At 53.1% G+C, this 22,279-nt stretch overlaps 2 protein-coding genes across 6 annotated transcripts in view; both read left to right on the forward strand.

The window, feature by feature from the left end:
• The first annotated feature begins 5,252 nt into the window (after positions 1 to 5,252).
• Positions 5,253 to 14,045, forward strand: LOC134552237 (motor neuron and pancreas homeobox protein 1-like). The gene is made up of 3 exons (XM_063400725.1): positions 5,253 to 5,796; positions 12,888 to 13,048; positions 13,566 to 14,045. Exons 1-3 carry the CDS (start codon positions 5,361 to 5,363, stop codon positions 13,872 to 13,874), a joined length of 906 nt encoding a protein of 301 aa, XP_063256795.1. The 5' UTR covers positions 5,253 to 5,360; the 3' UTR covers positions 13,875 to 14,045.
• A 3,047-nt stretch (positions 14,046 to 17,092) lies between these two features.
• CFAP65 (cilia and flagella associated protein 65) overlaps positions 17,093 to 22,279 on the forward strand; it is a 35,325-nt gene continuing 30,138 nt past the window's right edge. For all 5 annotated transcript variants that reach the window (XR_010080811.1, XR_010080812.1, XM_063400727.1 and 2 more), the window contains exons 1-5: positions 17,093 to 17,754; positions 18,038 to 18,192; positions 18,875 to 18,977; positions 20,437 to 20,603; positions 21,694 to 21,893. Coding sequence is in view for 3 of the 5 variants with exons in the window: in XM_063400727.1 (XP_063256797.1) it covers positions 17,686 to 17,754; positions 18,038 to 18,192; positions 18,875 to 18,977; positions 20,437 to 20,603; positions 21,694 to 21,893 (694 nt within the window). In the remaining 2 variants the exon portion in view is untranslated. The remainder of the gene's footprint in view (positions 17,755 to 18,037; positions 18,193 to 18,874; positions 18,978 to 20,436; positions 20,604 to 21,693; positions 21,894 to 22,279) is intronic.

Here is a 22,279-nt window from a genome sequence, read left to right on the forward strand (position 1 = left end):
CTCATGGTGATTCAGGATCAGATGTTCCAGAGTGGTCGGGGGCTAACAGGACTAGAAATCTAGTGGTTCTACTCTGAGTCCTTGTAAGAAATAGAACCAAGCTGACTGTGTCCCTGTCACTCCAATCCACGTGTGGATGGGTCACTCCATTCCCATATGTCCCTGTCACTCCATCCCCATGTGTTTACAAGGGGACAAGCCCTTTGTCTCCACACTTGAGTACTTTTGCAGTGCATTGCTGAATCCCAGGAAGCTAACAGCCCTAGGGCATCCCATGCAGCTCTAAGGCTGATCCTGAGGGGTGCTGGTGCTGGCAGTGTGGTGGGATCAGGTGTAACACTCCAGAGCTACCCTGTTTCTGCTGCCCTGTTTCCTGTGCTGGCTTGCTATTCCCCTGCTCCAGAGTGGGAGCTGTTAACACGTTTTTCTCCTCAGCCTTGCCATGTCCCATCAGAGATGAGGCTGCTTATTTGAGGAATTGCTTGGCTAAATAAACAGCTGCCCAGAAATCCCTGCAGGAGGCCTGTCTGGGAGGGACAGCCGTGTTTGCTTTGCCTGTTAACCCCTTCGCTGGGGGCTGGTACCTGGGGCTCTGTGCAGAGCGAGGGTGGAGGTTGGGCGCAGTGGGCAGGGGGATGGAAGCACGGGGATTTCTGTGTTCCAGGACAGATCCCCACCTGTTGGACTGAGCAGCTGATACGTTAGGATGAAGAAAACCTCAGGAGCCTGTGGCTGCCTTGGAAGTCTCTGAGGTGGGTAGGATTAGGCCAGCCCACTTCAGAGGGCATCCAGGCAGGGACAGAGCATGGCAGGGACTGAGCACAGGACCTTGGAAGCAGGCAGGGAGGTGGCTTCATTGACTTGTCCACTGTCATCATCAGAGCAGGGGGAGTCCCCTAAAGACAGATGAGAAGCCCTATGAGCATTTCTGCAGACAGCTGCTCTGCTCCCATGGCAGCCACGTGGATGCCTCTACAAATGTTTCTGCAGAGGGGACAGCCCCCGAGCAACCTGGAACCTCGGAGCTGGCTGTGCCAGATCTGACACAAGGTAGACTCAGCCCCCACCACCGCAGGGCTGATTCAGACCTATTATCTGGTTGGTTAATGGTCCCAAGCCACTCACAGGTGACTTAGACTGTTCATTTAGCCACAAATCATCGCTGGGCTGGCAGTTTATTTACCTTCCCCACCAACCTCCTGTGGCTTCCCAGACTCGAGATAGCGGGTGGCCTGGCTGTAAGGGGCAGGGCAAGGGCAACATCCTGCTGTGGGCAGTAGTCAGGGCTCCCACAAAACCTGAGACACCACAAAAAGGAGCTCTTGCACCTAGCACTTCTTACCAGGGGCTCAGCCTGCTTGGGGCTGAGAGTGGGGTGCTCCTACAGCCTCTCTCCTGTGGGGAAGAGCTAGGAAAACACTTCTGAGCAGGTTTACATCCTGTCTCCAGTATTAGTGGTGACTCCAGGCTGTGCTCCCCCACTAGCTGGCTACAGACTTTGGAATGGCACAGGATGACCTGAGACACCAGGTACAAAGCAGAGAGATCTCTGCTTCCTCACAGATGCTTTAAACAAGGGTGACACTGTGGGTTTCCTACTGAGAAATAATTTCTTAAGGTGGAAAGCTCTGGGGGCTATGAGCTGTTGAGTAGTTAATGCTTAGCAAACAGGTACAGCCATCCTGGTAACAGACAGGGAGTTCTTTCAACACCTAAAAGCCTAAATGGCCTGGTCAGAAATCAGAGTTTCTGTCACCTCCCTGGGCTAAGCACTGGTTCCAGCACAGTCTTTGTGTCAAAGGTAACTTCTATTGACTCAAGGCAGGAGGTGACCCAAACTTGACAGAGGGATGCAGTGCTAAATTGTCTGTCTAGGAAAGTCCAAAATGAAAGATTAGGTGAAAATCAAGACACCCCTGCATGGGTCATGTCATATATTGTGTCTGGGATGAAGACTCGATCCTGGGAAAATGGAAGTCTGGTCCCAGTTGGGAACTTTTTATCAGGGTATGGATTTTCCTCGGCACACTTGGCTTTGATCTTGGGGCAGTTGGATTTGCTGAGGGACATTACGTTGCTTCCCAAGGTGATACTGAGGAAGTAGTGGGGCTGTAAAACTGAACTGTGCTCACAAATACTACCTGTGATCCCCATGGCTGGTTTCTGAGGGCTCAGGTACTGCTGGCAACAAATTGGGGAAGTATGTGAAGTGCTGTTGGTAGTGTTGCAGGACTCTAGAGCTGCCAAAAACTTGCGTACACCAGACCTGTGTGACTTTGTGTCTGGCCATGTGGGGATTTGCCCTTCTAGTTTTACTCCTGGTGCTTGACCTTAGATGGATGGGAGTCACAATGGAGTCAATTCACTAGAGCCCATGGCACAATAAAGAGCTCCCGTTGTCTAGCTGTGAGCTTTCCCCTCAGCAGTAAAAGGCTTTGCAGGGCTTGCGTGTACCTGCAGGGGTGCTGCTGTGAGTGCTGCTTTCAGGTGACTGAAGGAGGACTGAGCTCTGAATGTGCAGCTGGGGCACATCCAGAAAACTTCCCCCAAAATACCTAGGCAAATGAAAGAATCCTAGGAAGCTCTGGGCTGTGTGAACCCTCCTGCTGATGCCCATTGTCCAATGTGGGATGCTGTGATCAGGGTCTGCCCCAGAGAGGTGAGAGAGCTGAGGAACTTTACCATGCCTGGGCAGCATGGACCTCTCAGTGGTCTGCACTTTCTGGACAGAAATAGTCTAAGTGGTTAAAAGTGGGAGGTACCTTTAGGGCACACTGAACATGGGGTGCATCAGGCACGGGACAAATGGAGATGTTGATGGGTAGGTTTTAGCACAGGGGAGCTGTGGGGGGACTGGGAGCAGTATGATGCTGACTGGGAACATATCCCCTTAAACTCCACCTCCTCCTGAACTGGGGTGGTTTCCTGGGAGAGTTTCTGTTGGTAGTGCCCTGAACTCTCAAACTGGGGGAATGAGCTCTTTCTCTGGCTGGTATCTTGGGGTCTGCCACCTGTGGCTGATGTTCAGGGTTGCCTTAGACCCTCCTGTGCAGGAAGGATGCTGGGCAGAGGAGGGGCCAGGCCACAGTCGCATTCACTTATTACAGTCCTCTGATTTAGTTAGCAACCAGGTGAGCTGTCACTGGAGGACCTGATGGATGGGAAAGAGAGTTCCCTCCTTCCTGAGGCGGGAAATGAAGCTAATCAGACCTCAGACACCTTAATCCAGCTCTGATATGATTAATGACCCTGAAGACTGTGAACTCATCAGCGCCCTGGCATCTATCACTGCCTTGCATCCTGCCCCTTCTGCTGTCCACCACCAAGCCCAGCTCTTCTGCACACAACCCTGGACTCCATCTCTCCGCCCTGCACAGCATGGGCTGTGTGCCAGCTGCTGTCGTCCTGGACAACCCTCTTATAGGGTCTCAGGGTCTGGTCCAAATATCTCCACTTATCATCCCTCCATGATTTTTCTAGATTCCTTTATTCAGATATTTCCCAATAAAGAAAAAAACCCCCAGGTTTTATGGCTCTGTCAGCAAAGATTTCTTGCTTGTGCAATTCAAAGGCTGCAGCCTGGCTGATTGTACTTGCATCACCCTGGCATCAGTGAACTGGGCACTAGCATGAGCTGCTAATCCTTGGGAGAATTGCTTGTCTTTGGAAAACCTCCTTGGGCAGTGTAGGGCACTCCCATGAGGACAGTAAGGCTGTGACTAAGAGCTATGACCCAGACCCTTCATTCAAGCCCTGCTCCCACTGCCTGAGCTATATACTGGGTACTGTCACAAATGGTCTCAGGGCTCACCAGGAGTTACCTGGGCTTTCCTGGGCTGTCTACCTGCCTGTGTGATACCCCATGGTGGTGACTGAGGCCATGATTTCTTTGTTGTGACCCAGTCTCTGCTCCAGGTGTCAAGGCGCACTCCCTGTATGGAGCTAACAAACCATTGCAATCCTTGAAGTCAGGCCTGAGGGCTCAGGTAAGGAAGTGATGGCTGCCCCTTCCCAAGTAGGCTATGGATCTGCAGCAGAAGAGTTGACCTAACTTCACTGTGCTCACTGTTCCCTGGATATTTCTTGTAGTTTCCCCCTGTGCTTGGGAGTCAGTCTGCTTCATTCCTCCCCAGGTTTTGTCCTGTCTATGCCTGCTGCTTGGCTGTGCTAGCAATTCACATGGGGGGAGAGAGAAAGTGCTCGGTGTCCTTTTGCTTGTGGGGACATTGGCTTGTATCCAGGTGACCCTACAACACCTGGGAAAGCAGAGGAGGATGCAGTGAGGGGAGAAAAGAGGAGCCCTACAGCCTCCCTGATGGTAGACAGGTTGGAGCAGCAGGCACAGCTGAGCTGAGGTGGAAAGGAACACAGTTCCACCCTCAGCACCTTCTGGCCAAGTCAGGTGTATCACTGTGGGGTGACATCCACCCCGAATCCCTTTCTGAGCAAATCCAGCTCTGAGCTTTCCATGGGGCTAATTTTCCTGCCCTTCAGTCAGGGAGGCATCTGGAAAAGGGGAATTGTGTGTCTTCCCACAGAAGGATCTCGGGCCGCTCAGTGGAGCTGTTTGATGCTGGGCTCAGGCAATGGAAGGAGGAAGTTGTTGCACACATCGGACCTTTGCAGCTCCCTTCAGCAGGGTGCAGGGAGATCACCAGACAACAAACCAGACTCTGTTGGTGCTGGGAACAGAAGTCCCTGGGGGTACTGAGCAGAGAAAGCATAGAAGGTTGAGGAAGGCCCCACACGCTCCTACCTTTCTCCTCTCTGGGCATCTGCTTGCCATCACTGTGGCACACAGGATTCAGTGGAGTGGACCCATCTCTTACTCAGGGAATAAAGCAGTGCTGGAAATGCTGAAGGGAGAAGTACAGGGACAGGAATCTCCTTTAGCCATTATTACATTTAGGCAGGGCAATAGCAGCTGCCTTACTTCCCTTTCAAAGAGCAGGACCCACCATAGGGCACTAAAAAGCAGAGGCTTGTGTTACTGTGTCAAAAAGTAACCCCCGTCAGTCCTTGGCGTGTGCCCGCTGCTGGGTCTGGGGGCCGCGGAAGCCGGAGGAGGGCGGCCGGTGAGGAGGGCGGCGGGGCGGGGGGCCGGAGAGGAGCCAATCGGGAGCTGGGGTACGTGGAGAGGGGGTTAAAACCCACCCCAGCGCCGTCGGGCGAGTGAGTGCCCGGGAGGCGGAGCGGAGAGGAGGGCTGCCCTCGAGGGCAGCCCCGCTGAGAGCGGCGCGGCCCCGCGGGTGGATGCCCGCCGGTGCCGGGGCTGGCCCGGGGCTGGCCGGCCGGGCTGTGCCCTGCCAGGGGAGCGGTGCGGCGCCGGAGGGCTCGACGGCTCCGCACGGGGCAGGGCCATGCACAAGCCCATGGAGAAGTCCCAAAACTTCCGCATCGAAGCGCTCCTGGCCGAAGAGCCGACGCGGAGCTCCTCCCCGCCGGGGCTGAGCCCCGGGAGCCCCGCGGGGAGCCCCGGCCCCGCTGGGCGCTCCGACACCCCCTCACCGCGGGCGGCCCCGGCCGCTGCGCCCCTCGCCCCGGCCGGCTTCGTCCCCAAGCCCGGCTTGCTGCATCTCTCTGGCCCCGGGCTGGGCGCCCTGCCGGCCCTCTACTCGCCCGCCGTGTACCCGATCCCGACTCTGGGGGGCCAGCACCCCGCGTTCGCCTACACCGGCATCCCGCACCTGCCGCCGCCCGGCGCGGAGCACCTGAAGGCGGCTGTGGCCGGTTCCTTCCCGCTGGACCACTGGATCCGAGCCGGGATGCTGGTGCCGAGGCTCTCCGACTTCAATGGTGAGTGACCCGGGGACTGACCCTCCTGTCAGGCGGAACACGGCTCTGGGCCCTTCCAGCCCCCGGGGACGTCCGCCGGCACATCAGGGTGCAGGTGCCTTCGACAACCCGGGGCTGAGGTTCCCCGAGCCCACCCCTTCGAGGCCCCTCCGGTGGTCCGGGTCCCCTCAGGGACTTTGAGCCTTCCGGGCTGACCTCAGTGCGTGGCTCTTCCTGTACCCAGACCTCCGTCCCAGCCTGGCAGAGCTGGGGGATGGGGGGAGAAGAGGTGGGATGTCCCACTGCCGGGAGGGGACATGACTCGCCCTCCGGAGACCTCCGAGGGCTGTGAGGCCCTACGGAACAGACCCGAAGGGCAAAGTCTCGCCTTACCCCGGCCCGATGTTCCGGAACAGCCCCGAGAAGCACCGCCCGCGCCGCTGCCGGCAGAGCTGAACCGCGCCTACCCAGCCTGCTGGCCCCGCACGGCGCCGCGGGCTCGCTGGGCTCCTGCGGGGCTGGAAGAAAACGAAAATAAAGAAATGGCGGCAAAAACCTGCACTGGGAAACGAATAAATCCCTCCCGGTGCGGCTGGGAACGAACCCGCCCGAGTCCCGTTGGATGCGCAGGGACGGGCCGGGTCTCCGGGTGCTGCCAGCGTCGCGCTCGGCGAGCGGCGATGAGGGGACCGGGCGGCCCGGCAGTGTGCTCTGCTCCAGCCCTGCCCCGGTCCCTCCTGCTGGGCACCACCAGGGCTGCGGGCAGGCACCGGAGCCCGCACTGCCGTGAAGGGTCCTGCGGGGCACGGACGGAACAAGAATTGACTTCAGGCACTTGTCCCCTTGGGGACTGGCACCCCTGGCAGTGTGACCTGGACCCTGCCCTGTGCTGGTCAGTGGAAAGATGGGCATTAAACCGAGAGGGACTGGTTAATAAAGCCTCGTCAGAGTATCCAGACTTGTTAGCTGAGTGTAGTGTCTTAAAAATCTGGAAGCCCATTTGCAAAACAATAATAATTTTAAAAGGCTGGATAAAGATCAGTGCAAAAATATAGAGAATTAACTTGAAAAATCCCATTTGTTATTCTTACCTGAAACTATTCCTGGTCAGGTTAAAGGGAAACAGGCTTCCCCCCGCCACATGCTGTCTCCCTTTCCCTGGCTTTCCCTAGACTTTAGAAAAGGTCCATCTGTGAATCTAGAGATGTAGAATAAGCCTCCAGTGCTATGGGTTATGTGCACTCTTCAAACATGTTACTAAGACAAGAAAAAAGAAATCTTTATTAGTTAGAAATCTTTGTTATTTATTACATCTTTCTACTTCTCTGCAGAGGCCAAGTTGTCTTTGAAGGGTCTGGGTCTGTTGGTGTATCTCAGCATCCTGGTAGCTTTATAGAGGGTTGTGTTTCACCAGAGTGGGAATGCTCTACTGGTCTGATCCTGTTGCCCTGAGTGCAGCTTCTGGCTGGGATAATATAGAGGTATTTGTACATCAGCCCCATTCCTCTCAAAAGCAGGATATGCTCTTCAGCTGGTTGTATCCAAAACCTCACCAAAAAGAAACAAATCCCAAATTATTGGCATGAGAACAACTCGTGAAGGGAGCTCTGCAGAATGCACTGGACCAGAATGTCCAGTGGGTCTTATGGGAAATGCTGAACAGGGCTCCTATGGAACCTCAGAGGGAGGAAAAGCAGTTTCTGATCCAAGTATTACTTACGTGTTTTCTGGAGATCCCAAAGCAGAGTAGACATGTGGAGGTGTAACAAGGATGCAACAAAAGCTGCCAAAATGGAATTATTAAATAAGAGTGACCACTTCCTCATTCTATGTTCTTACTAAAAGATATTTGTTCACAATTCTGGGGAGCCATTTGCAGTGGGAATTCTCTCTTCAGAGTGTCCTGTCAAATACTTCAGTAATTCTTCTGCTGTGCAGAAGAGAACTGTATCCATCTTCACATCCTTATTTCTGTCCATTGGTAACCTTAGGGTTCTCAAGTATATCTCCAGCCCTTGCTCTTGTGGGCTCACTGAAGCTCTGAAATTGGGGTCCTTTGCAGCATGCCTTCTCCTTGTACTTACCAGGACTGGCTCCAGCTGCACATTATGGCTGTGCCTGGGCTCATATTGCCCCAGTGTGCTGGCCATGCTGTAGGGACAGGGACAATGGTGTTGGTAGGCAGGGACAGGAAAGGGCACCTGCCTAGGATGTGCTGCCTCCGCAGCCCTTCCTCATCTCTCTGAGGAGAGTGGCGGGCTGGGCAGAAGCCTTTTGTTGTTGGCACAGGGTTCTTGGGCTGCCTGTAGTTTGTGGAAGTCCCTGTCCCACCACCTAGCCTACACAGACAGATGGACAGACCTGCCTGGCTGAAGTTTCCAGAGTGTCTGAGTGCAAGTGTCAATGCTGCTGGTGCCAGCCATGTTTAACTCCCCCAGGAGCAGTGGACACCTGAGTGTAAGAGATGAATCTGGAAGCCTTCTAGGACATATTATGGATCATTCCAGGGGGAGATCGCCCTTGAGATTTATTTAAAGGGAATTCCAGGACTAAATTCTGCAATAAATTCCTTCTTTGGGTGTATGTGTAGCAATGCTTTGCAGGTGTGGTCTAGTTTGATCTCCTGGGGACAGTCAGGGAGGGGAAGCAGTAGGACAGCCCATGAACTGTAAGCTCTGTGGGTATTCATGGCACACATTCTCCCTGCTATCACCTGTGTGTGGGGAGGTAGGATGCCAGGGAGACTGAGACAGTTGGTACCTTTAGGAACCTGGCCTGGGCTTGGGTGCTGGGCTCACTCAGAGCAGTGCCCCTGCTGTGAGGCAGGCAGGTGCCGTGCCTCCCTCAATAGGTACCTGTGCAGAGCCGCGTGCAGTGCCTGCCTGCCTCTGCTGCAATGCGGAGTGAGGGGGTTGTGGAAGGCCTGGGTGCAGGCGTGCCATTGCTGCAGAAAGCAGGGGTGCTGCCTGCTCAGGTTCCTCTATCCCCAGCCTGGATCCCTATCCTGAGGCTTTGAGCACCTGCTGAACCACCCAGGGGGAGCATTTGGCACTGGAGTGCCATGCCTATTAATTTTTCTGGGAGCTGTGATTTATTTGCCCTGTTTGTCAGTGTGGAAATGCTGTGCAGTGATGGGAGCCAAGTGCAGAGACCACTGCAGCTGAGAGCTCTGGAGGTGGGGAGCAGTGACATAGAGCTGTAGACCCTCAGGAAGAGCGAAGGATCCTCTCCGAGGGACCTGGTACTTCAGTGGCTTTCCTTGCAGACCACTTCCTTGCATCACCCACTCACTAACTGGATGGCCTGGAGCCCAGATCAGATCCTGCCCTCGATGGCAGAGAGCTGGCTGATGGGCTGTGCTGGGCAAGGAGAGCAGGCAGGATAAGTCTTATCAAACTTGTTCAAAAAGCAATGCCTTCCAAGGCTCACCAGGTGTACAGTGGTCTGGTGTCAGCTGGAAATATGGGCTGGGAAACAGCTGGCAAGCAGCAATTGAGGTTTAATGGTGGAGTAAGCAAGGGACTATCAGAGGTAGCAAGTGCCCTTACACATGCTGCCCCACAGATAATGACCAGGGCTGCTGGCAGATCAGAAAAAGCCTCTGGTTATGACCCTGATGCTGAGACTACCTCTCTCCCTTCCAGCTCTGACATCTGGAGAAACACCTAAAGCAGTCAGGGTGTTAATTTCCTCTCCTTTATCTGCCAGACCACAAAGTTAAGTGAACTATAGTTAAACAAACCAAATTAAAAACAAGTGAGTTAATATCAACCTAGGATTACCCTTGTTATCAAGTAGACGGAACTGTATCAAATAAACCAACAATTCTTTATAAGCTTTATCTAATTATCCAGGAGGCAGCTGCCTTGCAGAGCTCCTGGCCTCAGATTCAGAGGGCATTCCTGGCCCCAGGCCAAGCAATTTATTTACTGATACTGCAGCCAAATGCCAGGCATCCATCAGGGGGTCCAAGCCCTGCCAGGCTGAAGGGATGTTGAGACAAGCTCTGATCCTGGATGGAGTGCTGGAGGAGATGGCTGAGCAGATAATAAATCCTTTGGCAAGCAAAGGTGTGATGCTGAGGCAGTCACTGGTCTTCTGGTAGGAGCTGGATAAGATGGAGAGCCTTCCCAAAGGGTAATTCTTTTTGAGATGCTGGTTGTAATAGGGATGTCTTCATAGCTCGGTTGACAGCTACCGGAGAAGGTAAGCCCTGGGAGGGATGCTTGCTGTGCACCCCTTGGGAGGATTCTTTGTCCGTGTGGCAGCCTGCCACAGGACAGGGAGGGATGGAACTCAGCAAAGCACACTGGCAGGAGAGACTGCAGCCAGCAGCAGCCAGTGCCTCATTCCCTCAGTCTTAACTTCTACGTCTTTCCTTTTTTCTTTCCCCACCAAGAATCTGCAGATCCTCTTCTGTCATACTCTCTCCACACAAAAGAGCTAGAGCCCTTTAGGGAAGGTAACAGCAGAGCTGATGCCAGAGATGTTGGTCATTCAGGTCCATGAAAACCTGCTGCCGTGGATGGCTGAAGGTCAGCTGTGTTGGCTTAGGCTTACTCCACCTGGTGTGGAGGCCAAATCTTGAACAAGTCACAGTGAGGAGCAGTGGTGATGGATAATTATAGCTGCTGAAGGGTGTATTGTCAGAGGAGGTCACAGATTAGGTGACCAGCCATACTCTGTATGCTGGGCATTGGGCTGGTGGTGGCTTGAACTGTATGACAGCACCACAGAGGGGTTTGAGGATTGGGTGGTTGTGGGGTTTTTGTGATTGTGTGGGTTTTTTGGTTTTGGGATTTGTTGTTGTTGTTGTTTTGTTTTGTTTTGGTTTGGTTTTGGTTTGTTTTGTCAGCACTGGGGCAGGAGGCAGGGTGAGTTTCCAAGGAAGTCAAGCTCTCTACAAGGTTTGTAATGGACAGAGACACTGCACTGAAACTGAATTGAACAATGAGAAGGAGAGATTGGGGCTGGCAGCAGGACCATGCTCCAGAAATCAGTCCCCTGCATTGGTAGTTATTTGGGATATATTCTGCCTGGATTTATTTGACTTTTGGACAAACTTGCTGATACTCTTTTCCCTGCTAGACCAAGTAGTTCTCAGCAGCTTACCTGGGGAAAAGTGAGTCCCTTGAGAGGGTGTTGTCAAAGCAGGCTGCCTTCCAGGCTCCTCTGAAGGTGGACAGACCTGCATTGCTTTTGGGATTGAGATTCTTCTGTGAGGCACTTCTGTGCCTCTACTCTTCCCACACCTGGTTTTAGTCTGGTCACATATGACCTTGCTAGAGAAGACACAGAGAAGCCTTTCAGGTTGTTCTAAAGGATTTCTGTGCTCCCTGGAGCAGGACACAGTGCCTTGGGAGCTGAGCCCTGGGTTCTCTGCTTTGGAGTGGAGAATTCAGACTGGGAATATGATTTATATCTCTTCAGTCCTGGACCCTCCAGCTCCAGAAAACACAGAACTCCTGGATTATTTGATTCTGAGAGGGCACAACCTCTTCCCTTCTCTTTCCCCAAACATTCTCTACAGACCATGCTCAGAAAGAGGAACTACTCAGAGGGACCCTTCCTTGACCTGGTACAGCCGAACTGCACAGTGCAGCCTCGTTGCAGGGAGGGACTCTGGGCCACCCTCGTGTCTCTGTTAGCAAAGGAGGCTCACTGGGACCCAGAGTCCTTGGACTGCTGGACCTGGCCTGCTTTGTCTTTTGACCCCACCAACACAGAGTGAATGAATTTCCCCTCCAGTTCTCTCTGATGCATCTCTGGCCTTTCCCTCCCCAAGCAGCTGCAAAGGGTGTTAGCTTGGGCTGCCCCATCCCTGCAGATGCTAGTTCCCATAACACCTCCTTTCCTTAGCCGGAGGAAGCCTTTGCAGACCTGTTTGATCCCATGTCTCCATGGAGGATTTGTACAGCCAAAGCATTCACAGCCAGTCAGAGCCCAGGTGGCTGCCAAACTCTGCACAGCTGAGACATCTTTAATCTGTATTTGTACTGCAAATAATTTAAACCTCTCGTTCAGTTGGAGCCTTGGGTATGTTTCATATGCAAAATAATGCATCGTGTGTGTTGGAATCATTGGCACAGTGTATCTCTGCTCAGTTAGTCCCTCGTTTAACTGGAAAGGTGGGTCCCACAGACTCTCTCTCCTGGCACTGAGGGGCTACAGGCAGTGTCTATCCTGCTCCGCTGAGGCATTTGCACAGCCCTAGCCCAGGCTGTGCTCTATCTGTTTGACCCACCCAGCATCCAGGTACTTGGGATCAAACCTGTGTTGTGATCAGTTAATACCTCTTTCATAAATTCCTGCCTCGTGCGTCATCACTGTTTGTGAAGGGCTCGATGGACATCTCAGAAGAAGGCCAGGTTGGGATCAAAGCTGGAATCTGGGGGAGATAACATGAATGGTGCCCCAGGCCCAGAAAAGTGGGTGCGTTGGAGTGGCCCTTGCCTAGCACAACACGCTTTTAGGGCCAGGATGCTCCATCTTGTTGCCCAAGGTGTGTCAGCAGGGATGTGCCAAGGACCTTTTGCATTAATACCACCACCATCCCCCATTCTCCCCCACACCCCTCCCTGCTGCTCCAACACTTTATTCCCAGCTGCAAACCCCTGGGTTTGTTTGCCGCTGTGGTGCTGGGAGAAGCAGGAAAAGCTGAACCCCAGGGGGACAATAAAGCCAGCGGAGAGGAGATAAGCAAGGATCAAACGGAGTGCGGCAGCCACCCCACGCTGGACTCTCAAAGGTCCCTTTGTTCCCGCTGCCTCCTGATTCAGTGCCGCTCTGCCTTCAAGGGCTGCAGGCGAGATAGCGGAGCTCACGGACAGCCCCACCGCAGCCCCTGGCCGTTGGGCTGCCACCTGTGCGATAAAAATAGAGAATAAATAAATAGCAATAAAAAAAGAGAATTAATTTCAGTCACACCACTGATCCCTGTTGTACACCGAGGCCTGATAACATATCTCACTGGTTTCTATCAGGCAATAAAGGCATTATTGGGGTGGGAGATGATGGAGACATTCACCTTCCTTCTCATCCTGGGTTTGCTGAGGACTTGTCCCCCTACCAGTCTGCTGTCCCCTGACCCCTACCCACTGTCTGCTCTACAGCTGCACCGCAGTCTGGCTTGATGGGGAAGTGCCGTCGGCCCCGCACAGCATTCACCAGCCAACAGCTCCTGGAGCTGGAGAACCAGTTCAAGCTCAACAAGTATCTGTCCAGACCCAAGCGTTTTGAGGTGGCGACATCATTGATGCTCACTGAGACACAGGTACCTTGATCCTGGGGGGATGGAGCATAGCACCATGGAGCTGCCATGGGGGCAAGTCAAGGTCATGGGCAATGCTAATGCCATCAGCCCCACACCCCACTGCTGCCATCAGTGCCCCTTCCAGGGCATCTCCTCAGGGACTGCCTGGTGGGCTCCAGGCTCTTCTCTTGTGAAGCGCACCCCAGAAATACTGCTCCTCTTTTTACCTGGCACCCCCAACTTCAGTTTCAGAGGCTTTCCATCCTTCAGCATACTGTGGAAGGGGTCTTTTTGTGGGGCTAAAATGAAAATGTCCCTGTGCATATCCTTGGCTGAGGGCTGGATGGGGGAAGGCAGCAGGCCCCATTATTCCTGTCCTCATGACAACCTCAGCCTCTTTACACATACCTGTAGCACCATGGGATGCCCCACAATTAAGAGGTTTTGGGGGGACCTTCCATGCAGGGAAGGTGAGGGGGTGAGTGGGGACAGGATGGGTCAGGGTACATTCTCTCCCCTGAGGGCTTTCCCTTGGCAGGTGAAGATCTGGTTCCAGAACCGGCGCATGAAGTGGAAGCGTAGTCGCAAGGCCAAGGAGCAGGGGGCTCAGGTGGAGGCTGAGAAGCAACGAGGGCTCAGCAAAACCTGTGAGAAGTTGCTGCCCGGCGAGCCTCAGGGACAAGCTGCTGAAAGCCCCGAGTTCATGGGGCACAGCCCTGACTCGGGCTTCCTGCACTGCAGCACCGCCGAGCTGAGCTATGGCCCGGACTCGTCTTGCTCGGGGGGCGAGGAAGAGGAGGAGGACGAGATGGGTGCCACAGAGAGGAAGATTGGCTCTGTGTTGTGAAAGGCAAATGGAGCCAGCTGGGGAGAGGGGCCAGGCTGTGTTGTGGGGGTTCTCTTTGCTGGCAGACACAGACTGTGCCTGGAAGGAGTAGGGGGCTGCAGGGCACCTGCCACCCTTTAACTTATGTGTATTTGGATCCTATTTAACTTGTAATTATTCCTCTGTGTGTATCTGGAGGAGTCCCCAGATCCCTCCCCTATAAAGCTGTTATCTGGATGACTGTGCTTTTCCTTAGGGGACAGGAAAATCCCCTGTCCTGCTACTGTGCTGTCCTACCAGATGTCTGGGGAAAAAGGTGGGGAGAGCAAACTTGGACAGCTGGCAGCCTGCTAGCACAGCTGAAAGAGAGAGACCCCAGACCCTTCTTTGACTGTACTGCCACTTCCCTACAGATCCCTACAGTGCCTGGAGCAGCACATCCTGGTGTGGTGCCAGCTTGTCCTTCCCCTTGGTGGCATGTAGAGCTGGGAAGGATGCCCAGATTGCATGCCAGCCTGTCTTGCTTCCTCCTGCACCACTAACATCCCTGGTAGGGTCTGTGCTTTGCAAGGCAAAACTGTCCAGTGAAGCAAAGCTGATGCTGTTTTCCATGCTGCAATTAGCCTGGTTGCATTGGCGTGGCATTGCCCCAAATAAGCTGGGGGGAAAGGAGGCAGGAAAATGCTCAGGCTGTAAAGGCTCAATGCTGTGTGAGCTCCCCTTTTCCCACAGTGATGTTTAACCTCTCTAAGTTCCTTTCAGGGCTTGCTTCATTATGTTCTCGGGATCTTGCTCACTCTGACTGGGCTGAAATCAACCTTTGGTAACAGGATGATGACTGACACCCTCTACTGCCTCCCTAGAAACACTAGGGTTAAGCACTGACTCCCCATAAGTAAGGAGGCTGCCCATGTCCTCCCAGGATGCTGGAGAGTCCTGGAAGGCCCTGTAGCTCTCCTGTGCACTAACTGGGTCTCCTGGCCATGAAGGCAGAGGGGCCAGCCCCAGGGGACAGCCCTGCCTCCAGTGCAGGTAGAGCTGCAGGGGTGGAGCAGGCTGGGCCGGGGTGGGTGACCCATGCCCAGACAGAGCATGATGTCCCTCCTGTCCCACATGCTGCTGTCCTCTCCTCTCCCTGTTTCTGCCTGAGTGGCAGGGAGGACTGTCTGCCCCGGGACTTGCGGTGGGGGTGGGAATTGCTGAAGGGCAACAGTCCCTGTGGAATCCTGGGTCATCTCTGGCAGTCAGTCAGTGATGGAAGGGACAGGTAAGCGTTGCTGCGGGGCTGTCACATGTCGCAAAGCTGGGAAAAGCCTGTCAGTGTCTGGGGGGCAGCACCCTGGGCAGGGGGACAGATGCGATGTTTTTGGGACAGAGAGGTGGGCAGGGGAAGCAGGTGACAGGAGAGAGGAGCGTGGAGACGGACGGATGGACGGTCCTGTGTGGGGGGACAGTGACCCACAGTGGCTGCTGGCAGCTCAGCAGTTTCCCCCTGGATACATGGCATCCTCACTGCACAGGTTCTGTCTCCCCAGGCAGTCCATCTCAAGACATGCAAGGTGTCCAGACCCCTGGAACTGCCCAGTAGGGATCTCGGGTTCTGGGGAGGCTGCAGCCCTTGCTCCAAGGGAGTAGATTTGAACTAGGGTAGGAGCAGGTCCCAGGAGTCTGCCGTGGTTGGTGTAAAGTGGGGCAAGAGAGAAATAAATGTGGGGGGGAAAAATACAAGGAAAGAAGGAAGGGATGGGGAAGCATGAAAGGATGGTACCTAATTTTCTGCCACTGCCATGTGGGGATAACAGAAGAAGAGAGACCCATTGCTCCAGGACAGTTGTGCCAGCTCCCAGCAGGAACACAGCACTGAGCACAGAAATGCTGGCATCTGCCAGCCCATGGCTGCAGGAGCCAAAGACATCTATCACCTGACATATAACCTGGCTCAACAGGAGACCACAGGGAGTACCACACCCTGGAGCAGGGCTGAAATGGGGGGACAGGAATGGTAGAGGCAGAGAGGAAAAAGCACCAAGGAAAGCAACAAAAGTGCCAGGAAGGAGGAGGGGAGCTGAAGGCATGTCACAGGCTAAAAACGTTTACCTTGATGGGCCGTGACAGGTTTAATTTCTAGAGTACAATCATTAAAGTGATGGATGGGAGGCGTTCATCTTGAGCCTGGTGCACTCAGGCCCACCGTGGCTGCAGGCGGGTTTGTTTTGTTGCTGTTATTTATGAGGTTGTTTCTGGAGGAGCCAGGCACTCGTCCAGAGCTAGAGGGACAGAGGAGGGGACGCAACTGATGCTGGAAGAGTTAGAGTGCTGATTTACAGCTGGGCTGTTTAGCTGGATGACTCATTTGTAAACATCGACAAATGCCATTAAAGCTGCATCTCCTTTCTGCCTCTCCCCTGGCACCCTCCCTGTGCTGTTTCATGTGGCCAGCCCCACTCTCCACCACAGTGCTGCCTGCGCACCCTGGAGGCACTATCTGTCCCTCTCCACCGGAAAAGTGAAGGTCCTGTCTCCTTGAGGGTCATTCAGGGCACTGGGAAGATGTTGAACTGTCCCATGGTGCTGGTGGTGCCCCATGAGAATGATACCTGATGGGTCTGTGCAGCCAGGGCTCCCTACCCTCTGGGTGTGCTGGTCTTGGCCCCATAACTACTTCTGGCAGTGATAACAACTTGTTACTTGTGTCACCAATGCTCCAAGGAGCTTAGGGTGACCTGTCCCCATTAGGGTGTCACTCCATCCCTATGAGAGCACTCTCCAGCCTGCTGCAGCCTGTGACCCTTTGCCACCCTTGCAATCCCCACACTGTCCTCACTGATCCACCCGATGAACCCACGGACTCCACGGCCCCTCTTTGGCTCAGGTTTATGCTGCCGCCCTCCCCTGCACTCATCCTCAACACCCCTTGCCCCACGCTCTCTCCTGCGCGCCTGCATCCCTGCCCTCTTCCACCCGCCCTCCTCCATCTCCTTGGCCCTGAACTTCCCACCTGTCCTTGATCTCTGTGTCCCCCTTGCACCCCTGGGAACTCCTCACTGGCCTTCTTCACCCCTGCACGTCATCCTGACCCCCGCCTGCCCGCGACCTGCCCCGGCCCCGGGCCCGTTCCACCGCCCCTGCCTGCGCGTCCCTCCGCCGCCCCCTGGCGGTCGCCGCTGCCCTCGCGAATTGACCCGGGTCGGCCGCCGTCGTCGCTGCGGGAGCCGCTGTGTCCGGTCTCCATGGCAACGCGAGCCGGCCCGCACGGCGCTGAGTGACCGGGATCGGGACGGGACGGACCGAGGTGTCCCGGAGTCCCGGTGCTTTAGGGAGCCGGGTTGCGATCGAGGAAGCCAGACTGGCCCGGGGGCGATGGTGACTCGGGGCCCGGCCTCTGCTCCGCTCCGGGGGCAAGCAGGGTTATAACGGAGCGGGCCGTGCCGCAGGGCGCTGAGCAGGCGCTCACTGTAGGCAACAGGGTCCTGCCACAGCCAGCCCCAAGGGGCTCGAGGGGGCCGGGCCAGGCTGCAAAGCACAGCTTTGCTGCACCGTGCTCTGCGGGCCGATAGTGGGCAGGGCTGTGCTACCCAGCGCCCGGGAGAGCCCTTCCACAGGGGCTGGGCTGCCAGTCATGGCCCGCAGTCATCGGGACAGCCGTGCTCTGTGCGGGGGGCTGCGCTCAGCTGCAAGCTGGGGACACAACGGGGGCTGCTCCCTGCGGGGAGGGGCTCAGCGCCACCAGGAGCCCGAGGAGGGCCGTGGGGTCCCTGCCCGGCTCTTGGCAGCAAAGGCTTTGTGGGTGCAGGAGCAGCACGTGTGAGCACTTTTTCCTCTTGTTTCTCAGATGCTTGCTCAGGTGCATGACGACCCCCAAAAGTCTGACTCTTTTCGGAAGAGTGGCCATGACAGGAAGGTAAGCGGAGGAGCAAAGAGTGCCGCTGACGTGGGTAGATCGTCTGGCAGGCAGGGAGAAGAGAGAAACAGCAAAACGTTTAGCCTTTACATCCGTCGTTCATCGCATCTTTTATCTGCTCTTTGGGCTGTGGCCAGGAGGTGTCCTCTCTGGGCTTTTGGAGACTCCTGGAGTTTAGCCGTGGGGTGGCTCCTCTCGTGGCCAGAGTCAGAAACCCTTAGCATAGAGAAATGGCTGTTTGAGTGATTTCTCCTCCCTTCCTCCCAAACTGCTACTCCCTAAGGTGTCTGCAAGAGAGGCAAAGAAAAAGAAAGTCATATTCTGGGGCATTGAGGTGCCTGAAAAACTCAGTTGGCATGGCTGGGAATGTGGAAAAGAGATGATCAAACACCTGACCTTGAAAAATGTTCATGGGAAAGCCCAGAAGCTGAGATACAGGTGCGTAGGAAGTTTGTTTTTCCTTTGTACTCCTCACACTCTCTCTGTATCTTCACTCCTCCTGGTATTATCAGTCACATCAGCACCTTTTGTCAGATTCACCTTCCATCTCTCCCCTTGAGTGCTGTGCTGGAAACAATGTGTGCACCCTCACACTGCAGAACAGAAACCTGCTAATTCAGAAACACAGGCCTTGTTCCTGGCAGAAGTCTGTTAAATGAAATGCCTTGTTTTAAATTCTGTTTTGCTGATACTTCTGTCTGTGAGGCATTTCCAGTCTAGTGAGATTTTAATTATGGATGTATGCCAGCCAGTCACTAGTGTGACCTAAAACCATTGCTCCCAGAGTCCCTCTGGATGCTGAGCCATTCCAGCAGTTCCTGTGACCCTCCCTGCTCTGAAACTCAACTTTTTCTGCCCTGTGTGTTTTCCTCATACTGCATGTCCTGAACACATAAAATATTGTTCAAGGAAGGACTAGTTACTTAGGGCTGGGAATTTTCAGGACACCTGGGTTCTGTGCCTCTCTACTATTTTGCTGCCAAAGTACCCTTGGGGTCCAGTGTGTAAAGTGCTCCTGAATTGTGGGGTTTGGAGGTATTGGTTATTATTCGCTTTTGTGCTGTCTATTTTAAGCTGCCTACCCTCAGACAAAATCTCTTGTTTTGATCTTTTTATCTAGAGCTCCTTCCACGCCATTCTTCTTCACTGTTTTCCCACAGCCGATTACTCTGAGCCCTGGTATGTCTGTAACTCTGCCCATCGTTTTCCGGCCCACTGAAAAGGTAAAGCAGCAACAACATCACAACTGCTCTCAGTGCTCAGGCTGCATTCTGGGGGAGGGCAGTGGGCCTCTGCCTCTCTTGTTCTTTCTGATTTGTTTTCACTTGAATGCATGAGTCCTTGGGGAAATTCTAGCATAGAAGGAGTGGGCAGAATGACCTTGCTGATGTCTCCACATCTTCATTACCTGAGGGAGCCCCAATCCCTGACATCTCTGCAGAGTTTGCCAGTAGGTATGAGAGGAATCGTCACAAAAAGTATTCCCAGTTTTTCATGTTTGAGTGATTTCTCCTCCCTTCCTCCCTTCTGCCTTTCAACTCAGTAACATAAAGTGCCTAAACTGTCCACAGCTGGTTTGATCCCAAGGGAACACATCAGGGTGGTTTTAGTGCAGAACCTTGGGTTGAGGGGCTCACTTTCTGCTTTCCTACTGGAGATTCCAAAGCCTCTACATTCAAGGGCTACTGGTTTTCTAAAGGGCTATGTCAGGGGCCTCCCTTCTTTTGCATGGAGTGCGTTTCTTTAAGCTTTATTTTAAACAGCAATGATTCTTTTTATCCTGACCCTTTTCTTGATTTTCAGGTTGTTCGTAGTGTCTGTCTTGGCTCTGAGTTTTGATCTCTGGCCCTTGTCGATAGCTGTATGTCTTTGATATGTATCTCTGTCCTAGCCATAGAGCATGGTCATTGGACAGATTCCCAGTACCCTGCTCTCTTAGTGTCATGATTTTCTGATGACTGTTCAGTGTTCCCTTTATGAAATAAGCTACTGGCCTTGTTCTATTTTCAGTGAATGGTTTGTCTGCAGCACATCAGTTGCTAAAGCAGGAGCTGCCTTTCTTAGAGAGAGCAAGGACTGTGTGTGCTGCAGTGTGCAAGGTCTCTCCTTACCTGTATAAGTGTTACTTGGGAGAGGTGACAAATGGGAAGCATAGAAAACGCATATCTTTCAATTCCTCCTATCTTGACTGGTTAGCAGATGTCCTGAGGCTATTTGTACACAGTGCTGTCAATGCTGCATCTTTAGGTTGAGTTATCTGCTTGGATCTCCAGCTGACAAAACATTTAATCAAAGATTTATACTTCTGTGGTCATGGAGCTCAAAGAAAGGCTGTACATGCTTCATTTCTGCTGAATTGGGATCTTGAAAATACTGAAAGAAATCCATCTGCATTGAAACAAACCAGGTGAAACTAATGTGCCCTTCAACTGCTCTCCGTGAGGGTGTTTGTGTGTTCCCTGACAGAGGAGTGTGCCCTGAGTACCTTCCACACTACCTGCCTTTTTTGAGTGATTCATATGTTCTCTGTTCTGCACAGAGGCCTCCACTGGAGCCTCTGTTGCCAACATTTTTTCCCCCAGCACTTGGAGAGGTGAAGGTGACAGGTATTCATGGGTGGAGCTGCAGCCCCTACAAGGTGGAATCCATCTCACTGCTGTCTCCTTTTGCTTTTCTGTGCAGAGGGATTATAAAGACAACATCTTCTTTATGAAAGCTGAGGGTGAGTTCTCTGTTACCCTGCATGCTGTGCTTCCCCGCTGCTGTCTGTCCATCCCAGCCACTGTCCAGTTGCCTGTCTGTGCTGTCCACCATCTTACAGTGGCGACGTTTCCTGTGTGCAACGTTGGGTGAGTGAGAGGTGGCTAAGCTGACACTCCTTCTGGTTTGTCAGGTATTTTGCCACTTTATTGGACTCACCAGTGAATGCAGGTCACTCCAGGGGTTATTAATTCTGTTGGCTGCCTTAACAGGAGGCAAAACTCTGCCTTCCTTAAGGTCTTGGCAGAAAAGGCAGCAGAATGGTAATACAGGTCACTAGGTAGATGTGGGCACATCTTGGCATCTCACATCGGTTTGTTGCCAGCATGTGCTGAGAACAGTTCATGCACAGGAACTAGGTGGGGACAAGAACAATGTCCCACTGAGAAGATCCCACATTCACTGGAGAGGCATGGGCTTCCCTTTAACAGAAGGCAACCTGCCCAGCATGAACAGGGAGAGATGAGCTACCAGCTGAAACATTTTAGTCATTTAGGAGCAAGGATGCTCCCCATTGCCAAGGTTTGTCCTATTTTAATAAGGACAGTACTATAGAAAGGAATGCAGTGAAGTTCCCAGGCAAGGAGGAGGTGTATTTCCAACCAAGTGATTCCAGTCTCCACTTGGAGAAATAATTTGTTACAAGTGAGAGGCCCAGGATGTTGGAGGATAAGGATGGTAAGCAACACGCTGCTTAGATTAATAAAATAGAAAAAGCGCATGGCATGTCATGTTCTTTGCAGAAATCAAACAAGCAAAGGGGATTCTGGAAAATTGAATGAGGTATTAGGGAAATGGCTCAATCCTCTCCTTTTACTTGAGCATATAACAGAGGAACAAATGTTCATTTGGAATTAAGTAGCTGCAAATTTAGATGCAGGAAAAGCAAATACGTAATTGTGGAGCTGATTTGCTTGCTATCACCTTATGGTCATTAACAAAGTTCTTAGCCATAATAACTAAGATTCATTAAAGTGTGAACAGAGCATTTACAGAGACTAGAGATAAATTTCTTCACAGCATCACATATTTGTCCAGCTGCATTTGCAATTCTTCCATTCAGCACTGGTTGCATCACACTCTAACTAAATAACCTATTGGGAAAGGCCCATCCTGTGCATGATTGCACAGGCAGCAAATGATCCCCTGGTCTGCTGAAAATGTATCTCCATTTCCTAGGGATCTAGTTTGCGTCTTTGCCTGGGAGACACCAAGCCCTTTCTTCATGGTTCCTGACTGTGGCACACTGAAACCAGGTGCTAAGTGCATGGTCAAGGTCGTCTTCCAGCCCAAGGTGGCTGGGGTGCATGATGCAGCAGCAACATGCTGGTTTGGAGGTGAAGTGAAACAAAAGAGGACAATCCAGCTAAAAGCCCTGGGTGAGTCTTTCTTGCATTTAACACACAAAGAAATGTGTATTGCCCCTAACTCTGGAATAGCATTCCACAGGGATACATGGAGGGCCTGCATTCTGAGGCTCTGTCACACTTGGCCCAACCCCGTGATGAGCAAGTGAAGTGCACGGTTTGAAAGTGGCCTGTGAAATTCTCTAATGTACTTTTACCAGTTTGGAAGTGTTATCTGGAGAGACAGAGGGTCCAATATGCCATGTGGCAGGCTTTGGCCAAACCAGCATTTCCAAGGCTTGTTTAAGTTGACAGAGGGGAAGAAATTAGAGGAATCCACTGGAAAAAGCCTCCACAAACTCCTGGCTTTGTCTGCACGCAGTGTCTCCTGTCTGTCCCTGCTAGACAGAGAAGCAGAG

Source organism: Prinia subflava, chromosome 6, assembly GCF_021018805.1.
Source record: "Prinia subflava isolate CZ2003 ecotype Zambia chromosome 6, Cam_Psub_1.2, whole genome shotgun sequence".
In the NCBI taxonomy this organism is placed as follows: domain Eukaryota; kingdom Metazoa; phylum Chordata; class Aves; order Passeriformes; family Cisticolidae; genus Prinia; species Prinia subflava.